The 20195-nt window shown below is 42.0% G+C and overlaps 1 protein-coding gene across 1 annotated transcript in view; it reads left to right on the top strand.

The window, feature by feature from the left end:
- Positions 1-19716, top strand: part of LOC131237233 (actin-depolymerizing factor 5-like) — a 35568-nt gene extending 15852 nt beyond the window's left edge. Inside the window, exon 4 of the mRNA XM_058234915.1 lies at positions 19510-19716. Coding sequence (XP_058090898.1) covers positions 19510-19660 — 151 coding nt within the window. The 3' untranslated portion in view covers positions 19661-19716. The remainder of the gene's footprint in view (positions 1-19509) is intronic.
- The last annotated feature ends 479 nt before the right edge of the window (positions 19717-20195 follow it).

The raw sequence follows: 20195 nt of genomic DNA on the forward strand, positions 1-20195 counted from the left end.
GAGGCCCACCTTGATATTTATAAGGCCCATTTAAGGAGGCTCACCTTGATGTATTAATGGTTTGTTGTTGAGGCCCACCTTGATATTTATAAGGGCCATTTGAGGAGACCCACCTTGATGTATTGGTGGCCTATTGTTGAGGCCCACCTTGATATTTATGAGGCCCATTTGATGTATTGGAGGCCCATGGGTCGAGGCCCAATGGGATGTACATGAGGCCCATTGAATGTGATTCCACCATGGTTTGTGTAATGATATTTATGGCGGGTCATGCCTTGGGAGCAATGTTGGTTTGACGTCCACATTGTAAGAATAATGTTGGTTAAATGTCCGCATTATAACTCCCCCTAGGGCCCATTGATAGGTCCCTACTTGTTGTGTGTAGGCCATCAAGGCCTATCTTCGTTGTGAGGATAGTTCATCACTATATAAAATGCTTAGTATAACTCCATGATTCATGCCCATACGCATCATATGTATGCCTGAAATGAGGAATGTTTGGTCATAGCATACGCCATTGGGCAGACTATTTACGGGACTCCTTATGAGACAGAGTGCCTACATTATCGCACCGTATGCGAAGGATCGCTGCATGACTGGATAATATGACTCATGCATCTCGCATATATGTGACTTGATCATTGTACGCCCTAGCGACATCAAGGTCGTGGCCTCCACAGACACATCATGGATGGCCAGATGGGACATCAGAAATGCTTGGTTCTAGCACTGTGGGCACGTATGATGTCCTTGGGTGAAAATTCCATAACCTCCTTGGTACCAGGAGATGCTCCAATGTCTAAACCGAGTGGAATATGAGCGTCGGTGCCTATACCATGAGGCTGTGTCTCCCACTGTCTCGTGGTCGGTTGGAAGAGGGTGTGGCCTTATCCGCCCGAGTGAGGGGGCTATAAGCTAGGCTGAGTATAACCAGCTCATAAATGGGTCCGCTATCGACGAGCCGAGTAGGTATTGGTGTAACGCCCTGAAATTCGGGGTTGAGTATAACTCAGCTCCCGAGTTCCAAAACATCACTTATGCAACATATTTAGTGATGGATGTATGTTGTCTGTATTAGTGCATAAAACATAGAATAGATTAAGCCAAAGTGCAGATATAATTCAGGGATAAGTGAAGAAAGCAAGCGAAAGACTTAAAGAAATATATGTGTGTACATGTGTGAATCCCTGAAATACATACACATACCAGGTCATAATGTAAGTGTTGCTATCAAAATTATAAGTATCAAATTACATCATTTAATTCCCAAAAGAAATCCCAGCATCCCTCGCATCAGAACAAGGCTCACTAGAACCCGTCTGAAAACTGCATAAAAGAGAAAGCAGCCTCATCATCCTCGATCTCCCGCTCTGCCTCAGAGGTCTCATCAACATCTGCAGCTAAGACAGAGTCTGGTGGGTGTTTAACACCGCCCCAGAACGTGGGAGTGAGTGATCAACTCAGTGAAACAATAAAGCAAAGGTTAACATGTTATCAGTTCAATCAAGCAGTAATGATAAAGCAGAACAATTAAACATGACCTAAGTACTCTTGTTAATGCAAGGATGTATGAAGAATGATACGTGCCCTCGTGCGTACACCCTCAGCGTCTTCATCTTACGTTACGCATAACATCACCTCAAAGTGCGCCACATCTACAAAGTACATGCAAATGCGGTGCATGAACATGATTACGAAGTTGTTATTAGTCTTTTTCATGCAGCAGGATTGGGAAGCTAAGGTACCTTCTTCATATCACCATCCAAACAGTGATCCATACTAGGGTCGTCAGTCCTAGGCATCTCATACGATCACATGGTTTCAGGTCGTTGCAAAGGGCTCGTCACCAATCAATGCATGCCTATCATACCATCGTTACTACACTAACGCTCGTCACCTCAATGCGGTATCCAGGTATGCTCGAGGTAACTACAAAGGGCTCATCACCAATCAATGTAGGCCGATAGCATGAATATAGTGTCCCATACCACCATAATCGGCTCACGAGTTTGGTTGCTCACTGGTCACTACGGGGATGCTCGTCACCCCAGCGTAGGCCGACAGCTCGACCACGGTGTCCCATACCACCATGTCCGGCTCATGAGTCTTAGCGGATCAAGGTACCGTGGTTAACAAGATTTCATCGGTGAGTTTGGTACCCTAGATTCAAACAGTAGCGTCCATACATGGTGAACATACATCGGACAATCGGGTTACTTGATGAACTTGACTAGCACGAGCGCACGTTGAGTTGGACGACATAGAGTGCGCAAACATTTCGCGTGGCCAAACCACTGCCGACAACTCTAATACAACTCGGGTTCGTCTAATCACGTCCTTCGTGGCGAAAGCAATCTCAGCCACGAACTTAAGGCCGATTACCGATTTCCTGGACTATTCATAGTCCCAAACACATTACACTACAACAGATATTCGTATTGAATGTAGAACAATAATGGAACAACTTCAACCATGTAGCATATGAGTACTTGAAGAATATCAACTTAACATGAATGTAAGCATAAGTAATGCTTGAACTTAAACAACAAGGAATGAGACTTGCATGAAGGAAATCATACACACTAGTGGGAGAGTTGAGAATCGCTTCTCAACGCCCATACTAGGTTGATATATCACACTTTAGATCATTCAGACATTTCTACAAACACTTAGAATACACAATACAACATACATGACGTATGTTGAAATACACACATTTGGACAATTCCTTTTACCAAGGAGTTGTCGCACATACCATTAGCATAAGTACACGACAAATAATCATGGCAAACACAGGTTCATATTTTATACACATACGGTACTTTATACATACACATAGAATACTCAAATCTCAATATAACACATGCATATCAGGAACACAAAATAAACATATCATTTGGCATGTGAAATCTCATCCATAACAAGAATAAACCATTCACTGGCATTAAAAGCCTTGAAAACCATAACCTATACGATTAAAGTCTGCACCTTAATCTAGAAAAGAACACCGAACTGATTTCAGACGATTTGTCTTCGTCAACGACGACAAGATAACCTAAAGTAAGAATAGGAATGAGCTACAACAACATAGACTATTCTAAGCTCTAAACCAGATTAGGGTTAGGTTAACTTACCCAAAGATGAACTCAGAATCGCCGGAATAACGATTCAAAAGTGAAGGTTTAAGGATGAAGAAGAACAGGAAAGAATCTAAGATGATTCACCAACTTCTCTCTCACTTTCTCTCTCTTTTCCTCTCTCTTTCTTAGCTAGGGTTAGGAAATTCGTATGAAAAAGAGAGCTAGGGTTTTAAGGTCTATAAATAGGCCTAACATTGATGAAATTAACCCCAGGGCCAAGGTATACTTAGGGTATAACCAAAACCGACCTCTCACGATCCAACGAAGCACTTCTGGTAGGCCTATTACCACGAAAGGTCGGACTTAAGCTTACTGACCATGGATCTAGGTCAAGCTGAGTTTTTGTACCGATCGGATCTTCAGATCAGCCATGGCGGACCACACTCAATTCAACGGTCACCGAAACTCGATCAGGTCCACAAGCACAAGGACATGCCTGGGCCACCTTCCCTGATCAGAGGGTGAAATTGGGTCAGAATCCAACGGTCAGATTGCTTAAAATCGTCGCGCAAGCGACACGACTTAGATTTCATAAAAGCTTAATAAATTTCCAACCGTTCTCACACTCTTCACTCCGGACTCAATCAAATCGACCCAGAACATCACATGGACTTGATTTTTGAGGTGAAGACCAAGTCCAACATGGTGACCACAACAGCCTAAGATCATCGCTATCGGACTTACGATGAGCGGTCCAGGTCCGATCCAGAACTTCTAAAAATTCCCAAGAACAACTACATTTAGCGATGAATCCCAGATTTCAGAGTAACATAGCGCTAACCATTCTACAGGTTTTGACTCCATGTAGATCCAATTTAAAGTGATTGATGCAAATTTCACAAGCAATCGAGTATAGCGCTAATCACCCCAAAAAGCTACTAAGGAAAGAATAGAGGTAGTACTCGGGTCTTGGCACAAAATTTTTCGGGTCATTACAATTGGCAGAGTGCTGGCTAGGCGGATAGTGAGGTCTCTTCTACTCACTGGGCTATGCAGCTAGGGAGGAGGCAGTCGGTGTGGAGTGTAATAGACCCTGGTGATTTTCCCAGAGAGCAACCGTACTGATATGTGGACTAATTGAGCAGGAATTGCATATTCATTCATTCATTCATTCATTATCCACTCGGGCTGGTGGTGTGTAACTATTTGTTACGTGTATCTTCGCATGACCAGGATTTCGGTTGGGCGCACGACTAGCATGAGATCAGGAGTTTACCACATTGAATCGGACTATCCAAATTTAAGTATGGGACTGGTTTGGATAGAAGTACCTTGTGGTGGACTCCGTAGCCTGTGATACTACATACTATCATCCCGACTTCACATTCCAGCATGTTCATTTCATTCGCACCGCATATTACATTGCATCTGCAGTACTTAGCATTTTGGGTTACTATGTTTTTGCACTTATATGGCCTAGATGAGGTTGATGGTATTCATGACTCGTCAGGATTTGCATATTGCATTGCATCATCAGCATCTATTATTGTCTTGTTATGTTTTGCATTGCATAGCTTTCGTACGGCTGATAGTACTCATGAACTTACCAGTATATTTTCGCTTACTCTGATATCGTATGATTCATGATCTTGTCAGTCTTTTCACTTATTCCAATGATGTATGATTTATGGGCCTTATGGTATACTTGACACTTATCTTGTGCACACACTTTTACCACCCTCTAAGCTTTTGTAAGCTTATGCACGATAGATGCATGCAGGTGGCGTTAGGTTGCAGCAGCGTTGAGCTTAGAGCGTGTAGCTATCCTCTGGAGCTTTGATTTCGATACATGTATTTCCCTTTTAGCATTGTATCCAAATGATTATATTAGTGGATATGTGATGATGATGTTGCCTTTATGATTTGGGTATACTTGTGGTTATGCTCCATATAAAAAAAAAATCATACTGAAAATCCTCCTTGTAGGATCCCAGGATCGGAATCTGGCGCATGTGCGCTGGGAGCCGAGAATGGGGTACTACGGAGGCTGTCAGCACCGGATTCGGCGATCGAAAATTTTGTGAGCCCGATTTCCGAGTTTGGGGCGTGACAATGAAGGTTTTGGGGCTTTCACCCAGGGACATTATAAGTTGCCACAGTGCTCAAGATAATATTTCCGGTGTCCAAATCTAACCGTCCACATTACCCTGTGGAGACTACGGCCCTGATGAAGCTAGGGCGAATCATCTATGCCATACGAGAATGCAGGATGCATGAAAACATGCCAGTCAACCATACATCAGTCCTGCGCATACAACGCTCATATAGGGCAACTCCATATCTTTGGGAGTCCCATAAACAATCTACCCAACGGCATAAGTCATGATCAGTCAATCCATACTCCAAGCACACATATGATTCACATGGATGAATCATGAAAGGTAACTACATGTGACATGAGACGATGTTGTACTCTCCTCTTACTAAGGTTAAGTCTAGGTACTTAGACAAAATCCTCAAAGGAAAGATACATATTACTAGTGGGGGGCCCAATGGTTTGGGGAAGCCCACAAGGTCTAAGCAAGCCATTCTATGGCCTAAGGGATAGGAACGGGTCCAAACAAGGTCTAAGGTGGACATCCAACCACCAAAGGATGAGAATGGACCTAACAAATAGGCTTAAGGTGGACATTTAACCACTAATGGGCCTAGAGGGGTCCACAATGGGAACATTTAACCACCATTATCCCCAAAAGAGCATCCCAATCAAGATAGCTAACTAAACCAAGGCCCAAGGCCCGAATAACATTGTGAAAACAAAATGGGCAGCCATACACCCACATTACAACACATAATGGGCCCCAAGAGAATGGCCTAAGGTCCTCATGAATAGCATGGACTCAATAAGGGCATAACATGGCCCAATTACATATCATTACGGGCCAAATGGAGCATTTATGGCCGAACCCTCATATACCACTAGATCCATGGATCAAATGGGCAGCCCATAAGCCTAAGGATACAAAGCCAAGGCCTAAATTATTTATGTGGGCCTCACAACATTAGCCCATGACTTGGCAAGGCCTAACCAACAAGTTATAAAGTGGGCCTTACAAGTCAGCCCATACTAGGGGTTTAAGAGTGGGCATTCAAGGTTCATTTGCTCAAGTTGGGCTCATAGATACCTCATTGGGCCTATAATATGATAAGGTCAGCCCTTGCACAATACTGGGCTCAAATGGAGGATCTCCAGCCCATCTGGGCCTATAGGACCATAAAAATCTTGTTCATACATGGTCCACAATATACAACATAGGATGGGCCTTACAAAGCATTAATTAAGCCCAAAATATACCTAAAAAAAAGGTTGATTTGTGTGTGTACTCAACACTTCATTTAGTGGGCCACACATCCTTAAAATGTTCCACAACAAGTGACATACACCACTTAATACATTGCTGGATTTTCAGCCCACCCAGCTTCCTGGGCTTGTTGAGGTCTAGCAGATATAAATTTTGGGGAAAAATAAATCTGATAGTGTCTCTTAGTCATCATAGTGGGCCCCAACAAATGGAGGGTATGAATACAATACACAAAAGGAGGTGGGCCTGCTGCTGAATTGCAACTCCAGTAGCAGCCCAAGAACGCTGGACGTCCAGGTGGGCCTGGGCGTCCCAAGGGCCTGGGCATCCTAAGAGCCTGGACGGCCTGGACAACATACAACAAGGTGGGTCCAATGGTGGGTATCCCTCCAGGGAGTGGTCCACATAAAAGTAGGCCACCCTAGGGAGGATGGCCAATGAATAAAACACGTACATCAAGTGGGCCACTAGGGTGGGACGACCAGCCCACCCCTTAGGTGTCCCAAGGGTGGGACGACTAGCCCCTTCCAAAGTCCAGGTGGGGCCCACTTTGGGATGTCCCACCTGGGACTGGTCCCCTACTAAGTGGGCCACATAAGGGATAGATGATTAAGATAAAAACATACATGAATGTGGGCCTGAGGTGGGGCGAATGGCCAACCCATTACTGGATGTCCAGCAAGGTGTTGTTATCCCAGCCCCTAAACACCCCAAAGTCTAATCAGATATGTGGCCCATAGCACATGGGGTTGTCCGCTATAAGGTGGGCCACAAATCAGGTGAATAGGAAGGCCACCACCACACAAAAGCCTAGGTAAACAACCATGAACAGCATGATCTAAAAAGATACAATAGAAAAATAAAATACTGATGTCTCTGTTTTGAGCACCTCAAAAGGGTGGGCCTAAGTCCTCCAAAAATTGAGGAAAGATATTTCTAACCTCCCCATACAAGTGTACTTCAAGGTGGAGTTCACAAAAGTGGCCCACCATTTCAAAAACTATTTTATATTTATGGTTTTCCAAACTGTAATGTTGCTGGATAGTCCAAAAAAATCTGGACTGTCCAGCCCACTTGAGCCACACCTTTGGGTCCTCAAACAAGGTCAGATAGGTGTGAAATTTAGTACACATCTAGGTGGGGTCCACACCTCCAGGAAAAGTATATCAAAGGGGTAGAAACAATCCTCAAACAGTCCACAGATATGACCTAAAACCATCTAGAAATTGTTCAAAAAATTTCTAGACAGCAGGATATACATGAAGTAAACTAAGCATGAGAACCAAAATAAGGGAAAATCACCCCATGAAATTAGTGTTATGGTCCACCTCAGAGGGCCACAAAAATATCTAGACATGTTCCTCACATAAAAATCCATTGCTTCTGCCCATAAAAGGGGAAACAGGTCATCAACATCCATAGAGTGGACAACCATAGGCGTCTGCTCTCTTTGGATGGTCTGGATGCTTCCAGGCCACAAGGTGGGCCACACACATCAGAGAATAAGAGATAATCAAAAGAAGGAAAAAAAAAGAATCGGCCACAAGGGAAGGGGCTCCGCCACATTGAGGCCCTTCCCCTCATCACAAACCACACCTCCACTAATATTGATGAAGGTACAATGATCTACACACGCATTCATCTTTCTAATCAAGATCCAATGGTGGAGATGCCATCTCCACTAAGGATCAATGGTCTAAATGACCCAAGGATCCTTCTAACTAAGAGAAAAGACCATGGCGGGGTTCATGGAGAATGGCCCCACCCATGGGCTATGCATGCAAGATAGGATGGGCAAATGGCCACACACAATAAGACATGGGGCCTCCACCATCATTTGGTGGGCCCCCCATGCTTCAAAACATGAGATGAAAAAGAAAAAAATGACAAAAGGAAATACAAATCTAAGTTCCTAAATACAAAGCACCCACCTAATAGATTTCCAAGCTACCACTACCAAGAGGTCCTCCAAGCACCTAGGAAGAAGGTTCAAAGGCTAAGATCTTTAGCTAAGGGCTGAATTATAGGGTTATAGGGTGGAGGGAGGGCTGGAGAATGGGCAAGAGGTGGGACATCCAAGCTTGCTAGGGAGAGAGAGAGAGAGAGAGAGAGAGAGAGAGAGAGAGAGAGATGAAATTGCAAGTGGGAGGGGTTTTTACCAAAACCCATGATTGCCTTGCTAGAAAAGAGGGGGAAATGATGACCTCTCTCTCTAGAGAAGAGGAGAAAGTCTAAGTTTCAGATTTTGATTAGAGCAAAAGGAGTTTTTTTTTTTTTTTTTCTTTTTCTTTTTCTTTTTTTTTTGCATGGGAGAGACAAAAAGGAGGCTACCTTGGTAAGAAAACCAATGATGACTTGCTAGCTAGGGACCTAGCTAGTCTAATAATGACCCTAGAGTGATGCAAGCATGCCTATGGATTTGTGCAACCTTAGGTGGGTCCCACAAATCGAGATCTACAGCCTAAAACAAGCACGACCCACATTTTATGATATACAACTCGGATTGCCACACGAGATGTGGCGTTGGAATCGCGACGACGATGCAGTCGCTAAAGCACTAGTTTCGGGTCGATCTGGGTCGGATTTATATGATGGAACTTAAGGGTCATCGTAAACGCAATCCATAGGTCGTAGGTCGCCGGAAATTCGAACGGTAGGACCGTGGGACCCGACGGAGCGAAATGGATACTAAGGTTAAGGGTTTTACTTAAACAGATCCAAAAATTCTTTGGACCCTAAGCATTCAATCCATGTTGTTTGGTGTAGTTTGGCCTAAATAAATTTTTAGCCTACCTCAGTTTTGGATCACATAACATAAGCAGGAGAAATTGTGATACGGACATGGCAGTGTGATTCACATAACTTTGTGTTACACGGGCTCCTTGTAACTGGTTGTACACGTAAGCTGTTTCCTTTTCCCACTTTATCATTATAAGCCAAATAGGCCCTGTCATTTGGTAGAGAGTGTGATCCATCCGGGTCTCTGGCTGGTTAGGTGAGCTGGTAGAGAGTGTGACCTCGTTTAATGAGCTGGAAGATGCGCATTTGATTTATCCAAGCTGGTAGATACGCATTTGAGTCATCCAAGTTTTGATTACTGTCATTTTTATTTTTTATTTTTTTGTAGTATGGGCCCTCACCTCGTGACCCGGATTGGTACTACCTACCGCCTGTCTTAGGCACAGGGAGGGACTCGGAGAGGCGCCCACTGCGATGTATGGATTTATCTACACCGTTCAGCTAGTTTTACATAGTATTTCAGGGTATAGAAACAAAATGAGGTAGATCCACGCCCCAAGTAAACCACAGCACAGGAAGCGGCAGTGATAATGATTTTCACCGTTGAAACCTTTGCAGGGCTACCGTGATTTTTATTTTTAATCTAACATGTTCATAAGACCACATAGACATGGATGAAGCGAAAACACAAATATCATCTTGATCCAAAACTTTCATGACTCTCAAGAAGTTTTTTATAGTGGGTGTTTAATCCCCATTGTGCATATATTTGAGCTCATACCTTCAAATGATATGAAAAATAGATGAGCGGTGTGGATAAACACATTCATCACGGTGAACCCCTTAGAGCCCAGCCTTTTACGAGCTCAGGACAGGTGGGGGTAGTACCCAATCCGCATCCCTCGCCAAGTCAGCAGTTTAGCCAGTCAATCAACTAGGCATGCACCAATAGTCTCTTGCATACACATCTGATACGATCATATTTATTTCATATAAATGAGAGAGTATTTTTACTAAAATGACTCTAACGTATGTTCATTCTCTTAAAGAATGTCCTCCCTTCCTATTTCCTTTTCTTTTGACCTGTTGATACCTTTTAAATTTATTTTTTTATTATTAAAATGTCCTTCTTCTCTTCATGACTTTCCTCACTACTTATGCGAGAAACTTTTTAGCCCTGATTACAATGCATAATGTGACATTATGTATGATTAGGCCTAGGGGTGCACACGGTTCGGTTTGGTCCAGTTATGGGGTGAAACCAAAACCGAACCGTTCCTTACGGTTCCAAGATTTTCAGAATCGGAACCGGACCGTTAGTACCCTAGAACCGAACAGGAATTGGACTGTGAAAACTGGTTCGGTTCCAGATCGGTTCCACGGTTCTGGGCTTTTTATAATCCAGCCCAATTGCATGTTCTATTTTATAATTTAGCCATTGTCCATTCGTGTTATGATCCACTTGATGAATGATTTAGATATTGTATATGGTATAAAAAAAATACATTTATGAAAACAAGCAAAGGGTGCATTATGAACCATAAATCATGAGTCAAATATACAACTAAAATATATTGTAAACTCACGGTTCCAAGTTTGGTTCCACAGATCGAATCCACAATTCATATTCACAGTTCGGATCCACGGTTCGGATCACGGATCGGTTCGGTTCTACATACTCCAAAACCCGAACCGAACCGAACTAAATGGTTCTTTAATTTTTGGAACCAGAACCGGAACCGTTGCACTCTGGAACCAGACCAAATCGGATCGTTTGGTCAGTTTCGGTCCGGTTCCACGGTTCTACCGGTTCGATGTGCACCCCTAATTAGGCCTACTTGAAGTCATATACAGTATGTTAATTTTCTTCATGACCCATCATTTCAGAGGGAAGACTTAAATTTCAATAGGATACAAGCTCTCTGTCCACAGCAGTGGATAACAGTAACCATTCACTCCTCACCATTTCCTTATGGTGTGGCTCACCTTATTATAGATGTGGATTATTCTTTGGCCCATGGCCTTAAGTTAAATTATGAATCCAATGGATGGAGTGGATTCAATACTTACCCCACGGTAGGCCCACAACCCTTAACACATAACAATCTAGACCCTTAACATATGACAACTTTGACCCTTAACACATGACAACCACGACTTAGGCTCTTAACACATGGTAATCTCGACTCATAACACATGACAATCACGGCCCAGACATTTAACACATGACAACCTCGACCCTTAACACATGACAACCCAAACCCTTAACACATGACAACCTTGAACCTTAACACATGACAACCCAAACCCTTTGACATAAGGAAGGGCATGATGTGGACGATTATCATTTTCCTTGAGCGATAACACCTTGAATCCACAGGGCCCTTTTAAATCTATAAGAGAAATAAAATAGTTTTTCCTTTGAGAATTTTATTGATAGCCTCCTAAAATAAGTTTGCATGCTTAAATAACCCTAAATAAACACTAAGACATAATTAAAAGAGACCTAAACAAATAAGGAAACAAATTATGAAAAATGCATAAGGCTTTACTATACGCTGATCGGACTGTCGATCGGTTGATTGATCGATAGGAATGGCCCAAAAACATCAAGAGACTAGAACTAAAAAATTATGTGCGTTTCAATCCGTCAACCCGATCAGCCAATCAATCAGTAGACTCAATTGACCTCAATCGATCGAACTATGTTGAATTTTATTGATTTTCCTTTACGAATTTTTCAGTCCATTTGTGTAGAAACGTGCTTGATCCACCTCCTACATTAGACGATCGATCAGTCGACTCAATCGACGGTCCAATCGAAGGATGGCGGCAACCTACGCGTTTTTCATATTTTGTTTCCTTATTTGCTTAGGTCTCGTCTAATTGCGTCTTAGGATTTATTTAGGGTTATTTAAGCATGCAAACTCAATTATTTTAGGAGGCTATCAATAAAATTCTTAAAGAAAAAACTATTTTATTTGTCTCGTGGATTCAAGAGGGCCTTGTGGATTTAAGGTGTTATCACTCAAGGAAGAAGGTGATCATCCTCATCATACCCTTCCCTGTATCAGTTTGAGTTAGGAATGTGCTTGATCCACATCCTACATCAGACCCCTTCCACTTGAAAAAAAAAAAATACTCGTCCCAGAGTTTTCCTCCTGTTCCAGTTCATGATACTTGTATAGGTCCGTTACATTGAGCGTACATAAGATCTCCATGTCTTTAGGAAGATCAATGACATGGGTGTTATCATTGATCTTAAGGAGTATAAGTACCAGCCTGATCTTCTTATTCTTCAGCTTGTTGTATGTCTCGGTTGAAAATTTCTCATTCCATAGATGAACCATGATATTATCGCCCACGTTAAACACCTTTAGGTGTTAATGTGTGTCAGTCATTTCCTTGTATTTGTCGTTGGATGCTTGTTACTTGGCCTGAGCATTAGCCTGTACATTTATGATTCGGTTCGCTATATGTTCTATAACAATGCTGATGCCTAGAAGCTTGGGTAATGGAACCAAATCAAGGGTATGCTTAAGTACTCGTTCGTACACAACTTCAAATAGAGCCTTTCTGGTGGAACGAATTTGCATATTATTGAACACAAATTTCACCTGAGAAGAGGAAAAATCCCATTGCTTGGGCTTATCACCCAAGATGCATTGTATAAGATTTTCGAGTGTACGATTCACCGTGTAAATATACCCATTTGTCTGCAAATGATATGCATTGTTGAACTGTAGCTTGATGTCGAATCACATCCATACATTCCTTCAAAAGTGACTAAGGAACTTAGCGTCATGATTTGCGGTGATAGATTTTGGGACACCATGTAGTCGTACGACATCTCGGAGGAATAAATTTACGACATGTGTAACATCGGGAGTCTTCTTGTATGGTATGAAATGAGCTATCTTGGAGAATCTGTCGACCATAACAAACACTGAGTCCATTCCATGCTGGGTCCGCAGAAGACCTAGCACAAAGTCCATGGACAAATCCTCCCAAGGGTCATCGGGTACCGGTGATAGAGTGTATTGACTCGTATTCTGTTACCATTGCTTAGATGCTTGACACATATGGCATTGCTACACAACCTTTCCAACATTCTATTTCAGCTGTGACCAATAGTACCGCTCCTCCAAGAGAGTTGTTGTCTTGTCTCACCCTAAGTGACCATCGAGGCCACCTCCATGTAACTTGTGAATGGCATGTCTTGCAACAAACTCCATTGAAAAGGAAACCATCCTGAATATGGAGGTCACTGGACTGACCCTCCTAACATCTAATCCACGTGTCCTTGAAGTCATCATCATCGATATATAGGCCCTCAAGTTATTTGAACCCGATAACCTCGCTGCAAGTCGACTAAGCGTATCAGCCACCTTGTTATGCAACTCGGCCATATAGTTCAGCATGAATGTGAATTCCTACAAGAAAGAAATCCACCTAGCATCAATACGGTTAACATTAGCCTAGCTGTTAATAAACTTAAGGGTCTAGTGGTCCATATAGAATAAATTCTCGTTGAATCAAATAATGCATCCAATGTCGTAATGCCTGAACTACTGTTTATAATTCTAACTCATATGTCGACCATTTCTTAGGAGCGTCACTAACTTTCTCATTGTAGAAGGCTACCAATCTACCCTCTTGAGACAGCACACCCCCAATGCTAACATACGAAGCATCACATTTAACTTCAAACAATTTGTCAAAGCTATCAAGTACAAGAACTAAAGTAGTGGACAACCTCTACTTAATTTCAACAAAAATTCTGTCAGCCTTGTCAGTCCACTAAAAATTTCTCTTCTTCATGCAGTCGGTGGTCAGTGCCACGATGGTATTAAAGTTCCTCCTGAACCAATGTTAGAATGTCGTCAACCCATGAAAACTTCACACTTCATGAATGTTCGTTTGAACCGGCCATTCTATGATAGCTTTCATATTCTCTTCATCCACACAGATGCCCATGGACATCACGACAAAGCCCAAAAATAAGAGGCTCCCTATCAAGAAGTTGCACTTCTTCAGATTGAGGTACAACTTGTTCTCTATGAGCACTTGAAGCACTAGTTTGAGATGCCCCATATAGTTTGCCTCGCTCTGACTGTATATCAAGAAATCATCGAAATAAACCACTATGAATTATCCAATGAATGGTTTCAAAACCTGGTTCATCACCCTCATAAACATACCAGGCACATTCAAGAGTTTAAAGGAGCTGACCAATCATTCATAATAAATAAATCCTCGGTCTAAAATGTTGTCTCCTACTCATCACCCAACTGAATACGGATTTGATGGTAACTGCTTCTCAAATCCGGTTTAGAAAACAATTTTGTCCCCTCTAGCATGTCCAACATATCGTCCAACTATAGTATAAAAAATTTATACCTTGCAGTTATCTTATTTATTGCTTGGTTGTCAATATATTTACACTAACGCCCATCCTTCTTAGGTGTCAATAGTGCTAGTACGACATATGGGCTCATACTTTCTTGCATTAAACCCTTACAGATTAATTCCTCCACTTGTCCTTGCAAAAATATTGCACTCTTTCGGGCTCATTTAATAATGAGGCCAATTGAGTAAGTTAGCCCCTAAGATAAGGTCTATATGGTGTTATATATCCCTCATGGGAGGCAACCCATTGGAAAGTTTATCAAGACAGATTATCTTAAATTCTTGCAACAACTGTTTCAGCTTCTCAGGAATAATCATAGGCTCTACCTCTTCACCATTCACAACCAATGCATAAAATTTTTCCATCTCCTTGGACTCCTCCACAAAGTCCCGTATGGCTTGGAGAGAGCGCCGTCCACTTTAAAAGCTTCAGGTTGCTTATCCGGGTCCATATGGGTGAGTATGATTTTTCGATCATCATTTATGAAAATGTATACATTATAGTCCTCTATGAGTGGTATCATGATCTGATTGCTACGGTTGACCGAGTAACATATGACATGCATCCATGTCAACTACGTCACATACTACTTGGTCCTTATAATGTTTATCAATTGAGAAAGAGATAGTACATTGTTCAATTACCTTCATCTTGCTGACCTTCTTAATCCAGCCAATTGTGTTTGAGGAATGTTTTTTCATTTTCATTTGCAACTTCTTCACCATGATTTCAGAGAGGATATTCTCACTGCTCCCACTGTCCATGATCACATCATAGACAGATTCACTAAACACCTTCTTCAAAAGATATTATGTCATTGTGGGTGTACCTCCTTTAACATGTATAATAGTCTTCTCACTACTAGAGATTCACTATGATTTTGCCAATCTGGTTTGTTCACTTCATCATTCACAACACATTTTACTTCATCAACCTCTAGGTCTTCTTCTGTATTTCCATTGCTTCCATTATTAATAGCTAGGTTAGACACTTACTGCTAACGACACGCATTTGATAGGTGAACCAGTTGGCCACATCAGTAACAATGGTCTGGCATTGGCTGATCATAGGGGTTCAGAATCCTGCTTGGACTTGTAGTAGTGGTCATTGCTCTTTGGAGTCTCGCTTATCCCCCCAACATGTTGTTTTCATTAGCTTGTTGTTCTCCCTACTAGGTACTTGTAGTGGCTACCCTATTAGCAGGATAGGCCCATGTGTTGGATTGTTCATGCTGCGTCCCCTCTCAGGTGCTCAGTTTGATCGCTTCGTTCATCATCCAAATAGGTTGCATCTGAACCTGATCCTAAATCGCAATATGCAAACTACCGTTGAATCGAGCAACTTTCTGTGATTCAGTCTCAATTAAATCATTTTGAGCTGCCAAATGGTAGAATTCCACCACATAATCTCTCACCGATCGGCTACCCTGTTGAAAATTTTGTATTGTTGGAACTCCAGTCCCCTTACAACACGTTGTTAATTGGGTTAGCCATACACTTCACATGTTAATTTCTAGCGATTCACATGACATCAGCAAACGATACAATTCTTTGATAAGAATCTACAATGCACTAGAATACCCTTGTTGACGATCCTTTACTCCGACAACATCTAGGGTTCCTCGAACAATGTGATATCTCACACGGAGTAAATCCTTGACCCTTCATCCTCTTACTAAGACTACAGAATGTTCTTGTGAATTATGGCCAATGCCAGAAATATAAGCAGTGATTTCAAATCTAGAGGTTAATCGTACTCTGGTAACTTTACGTAAGGCTGAGTTTGTTTTTTTGGGGGTGATAGTGAAAAAGTTGACAGATAAGTCACCCTTACTGTCACTCTACAAAACCATACATGAGATTTTCACCTCATACGACTCACTATTCAATTCTTTTAAAGTAAATAGATCATTTTCCTTGTTCGAGAATCTCATCTCTTCTTCTACTCCATCTCGAAGATCACTGGGAAGGAATCATATGTGCATCAACTGTTTCATCTGCTACCACGTGCGATTGGCACCTTCATTTGTCTCGTTCGGGTGAGTTAAAGCTGTTCCCACCAAGCCAAAGCTCCACACTTTAACTTGTAAGCCACAAGTTTAACTTTCTTCTCTTCAAGGATGTCTATGTAGTCGAAGAAGCGCTCAACTTCAAGCATGAAATCGAGAAAGTCCTCGATGTGCAATTCTCGATCTGACCAATCTACCCAATTACCTCCGCATTTAAGGTGTTCAAGGATCATGTCACCGATCTCCTCATCACTGGATCTCACATCCTTAAGCGGGACTCTATGATTCACTGCCAGCATTGCCCCATGATCAGCATGATTGTGAATTCCAGTGCCTACTCGAGGCAGATCATTGCCATGAACATGGAGTTGCCCTAAGGCCTCCATCATGTGGTCGAGAGCAACCTACAACCCTCACATGACTTACTGACTCCCCCTTTATGCCACCTTGAAAGCCTCGCTGTTAAAGGATAATTCTTTTCAGCACCATCTATGGGATTATTGCCTAATCCATCGTTAAAAGCCATCAATCCGAGGAAAAATCTTGCTTCGATACCAAACTGATGTAGGGAAGGGCGTGATGGCAACATGGTGGCATGGAGGCATGGACCTATTGTGAGACAAGTCATGTGTGTATGGAGGAATGGACCTACATCAGTTTGGTATCAGAGCGATGTTTGCATTCTTAAAGCTCACAAGAGAAATAACAATTTTTTCTTTGAGAATTTTATTGATAGATTCCTAAAATAAACAAGTTTGCATGTTTAAATAAACCCCCCAAAAAAAAAAAAAAAAAAACCCTAATATGCAATTAGAAGATACTTACACAAATAAAGAAATAATTTTAAAAAATGTGCAAGTTTCTACCATCCATCAATTGGACCGTTGATCGGTCAATCGATCAATCAGAATGCCTGAAAACATCCAAATACTAAAATTAAAAAATTATGTGATTTTCGATCTGTCGACCCGATCAATTAATCAATCGGTCAACTAAATTGACCTTGATCAATTGAACTATGCTTAATTTAGTTGATTTTTCTTTGGGCTTCTTCCGGTCCATTTGTGTTAGGAACATGCTTGATCCACATCCTACATCACCCTTAACAAATGATAACCACGACCTAGACCCCTAATACATGATGACTCCAACCCTTAACACATGATAACCTCGACTTTGGTTGACATGTGTTAAGGGTAAAGGTTAACATCACTATTCAACCAAGGCAATTCGTTACAAAATTTGGATTCTATATACTTTATTGTCCTCTACATGACAACCACAACCATCCCTCTTCACCTTAAATCCCTTCTGACAATCATTTCTCCTCATGACAATCACTTCTCCCCACGACAACAACCATGACTATCCCTCTCTATCCACAACCAAAAGTGGCTTCCATCTCTAAGAAAATGCTATTCCACAAAATAATAATAATAATAATAAATTCATTCAAAATGTCTTCCACAAATCAATGTCTTTCATTTTTAAAGAATGTGGTCATCGAAGCAAAAACAATACTCATTTTTAGGGCCAGAGAAGTTACCAATGCCTGTATGCCAGAGAAGCTGATGGTGGTGACCATATGCCAGAAAATGTAGTAAGATGATGGTTGTGGGTCCCACAAAAGACATGTTCAAAAAGGAAGAAAAAGAGTCCCAACAAAACAATGATGGGGTCCTCGACCTTACCTAAAGGGTCTTTGAACGACGTCTCTTTGGCCCTCCGTGGGGTACGTCTTGAATCCATTCTATTTATTGAAGTCATAATTTGATGAAATGCAATAATCCGAAGAATGACCTACATCCGCTGCCATGTGGACCACATCACAAGGAAACAATTGGCAATGAATGACCATTGTTATCATTTGTGGGGTCTTATGAGCCATGAAGATTCATATCTAAATAAGGTTATTGCATCCCCAAATAAATGGTCAACTACAAAGAGGATGAATGGATTGGATCTACCTTCCAGTAGACCCAATCATCACATGGTGACCAACAAATGCATTAGAATTTGTGCTACGAGGCTTCTCCCATGAAGAAAAGCAAGTACAGGGGCAGCTCATAAAGGCATGGGCATTTTGGTCCCGTAGAAAGAAAAAAATAATCTGTGAGGTAGGGGTGTACATCGAGTCAAACTAAGTCGAGCTAGCGTCATCTCGACTCGGCTTGGCCACTGGGTGACCCCAGCTCGAACTCGGCTCGGCTTGGTCCTCGACCCTGACTGGCCAGCTTGGCTCTGTGCGGTCAGCAGCTCGGGCCAGTTCGAGCCGAGTTCGAGCCAAAATCGAGCGTCTACAGCATTTTCACAAGCACATGCCGTGCACTTTCACTTTCTCACTGTATGTAAAACAATAGTAGCTGTTTACAAGTATTTCATCAAACACCTTATAGGCAACATCAAAATCAAGAAAAAATGGTATTTGTTTCATATACATACCTTCCTTGCCACTAGCCGACACTTCATTGAATCATTTCATCAAACACTTGGTGAGCAACATCAATATCAAAGTAACCGAGTCACCGAACTACTTCAATCTGAGTTCGATTCGAGTTGGGGTTCGATCTGAGTCGAGTTGAGCTCAAGCAAGCTCAAACTCGGTTCAAAAAATTTTTGAGCTAAAACATCAGCTCGATTCGGCTCAAACTTAGCTTCGAACCAAGTCGAATCGAGCTTTTTTTGAGTCAAGTCGAGCAAGCTAACTAAGCTAACTCGGTTCGTGTACAACCCTACTGGGAGGAGACCAAATAAAAAAAGAAATAAAAAGAGACTATTTTCTTGAAAAGGGCGTACCTTGAGGTCATTTTGATAAATAAAAAAAAATTCCATGTTATTATTATTGTTTTTGTTTTTGTTTTTGTTTTTATTTTTTTCCCTTATTGAACGGCCGATGTTGGGTTACTTGAGGGCGCCAACAGCTTCAAGGATAAGAGCGAAAATGTTGTACGCAACTTCAAAGGATGGATTGAGGAGAGTGCTGGAAGGAGTACACTACGAAGTGCAGGCCACAAATCCAACCGAGATGGGTATTGAGGTTATTAGAGACATGGTCAAATAGCCTGTCATTCTATATCTCATGCTACCTCCGTTTTAAAACTAATCTTCTTTTTCCTGTCTTTTATCAAATACATGTCTAACGTTGAAGGAGGTGCTCTCTCTCTCTCACTAAGGAATGGTTAGATGGTGTTGAAAAACCACCGTACGATTAATGGTGGCATGGAGGCATGGATCCATTGTGGGAGACGTCATGTGTGTATGACACCCAACTTGTTCATGAAGATCACGCTAATTCAATAATCAGGTGGGCCACCAGTCCCGGTGACATCAGGACACTGAGAGTGTCTCATCACCATGGTGCCGACCCACTGATGCATGGGTGGAATGTCATACACAACATAAGCTGGCCCCACACCATGGAAAACAATGTAAAATCCCCATATATATCTAATACAGATCCAAGTGGTGGATCCAACTGATGGTTGGATTGGGCTTATGTTTAGTATTTGTTCATAGCGGAAAGGTGCACCAGATGCACAGGTTGGATGAACACATCTCTGTGGGCCCCACACTGGATCGAGCTCCTTTTATGGTGG

The sequence above is a fragment of the Magnolia sinica genome, chromosome 2, assembly GCF_029962835.1.
Source record: "Magnolia sinica isolate HGM2019 chromosome 2, MsV1, whole genome shotgun sequence".
NCBI lineage: Eukaryota > Viridiplantae > Streptophyta > Magnoliopsida > Magnoliales > Magnoliaceae > Magnolia > Magnolia sinica.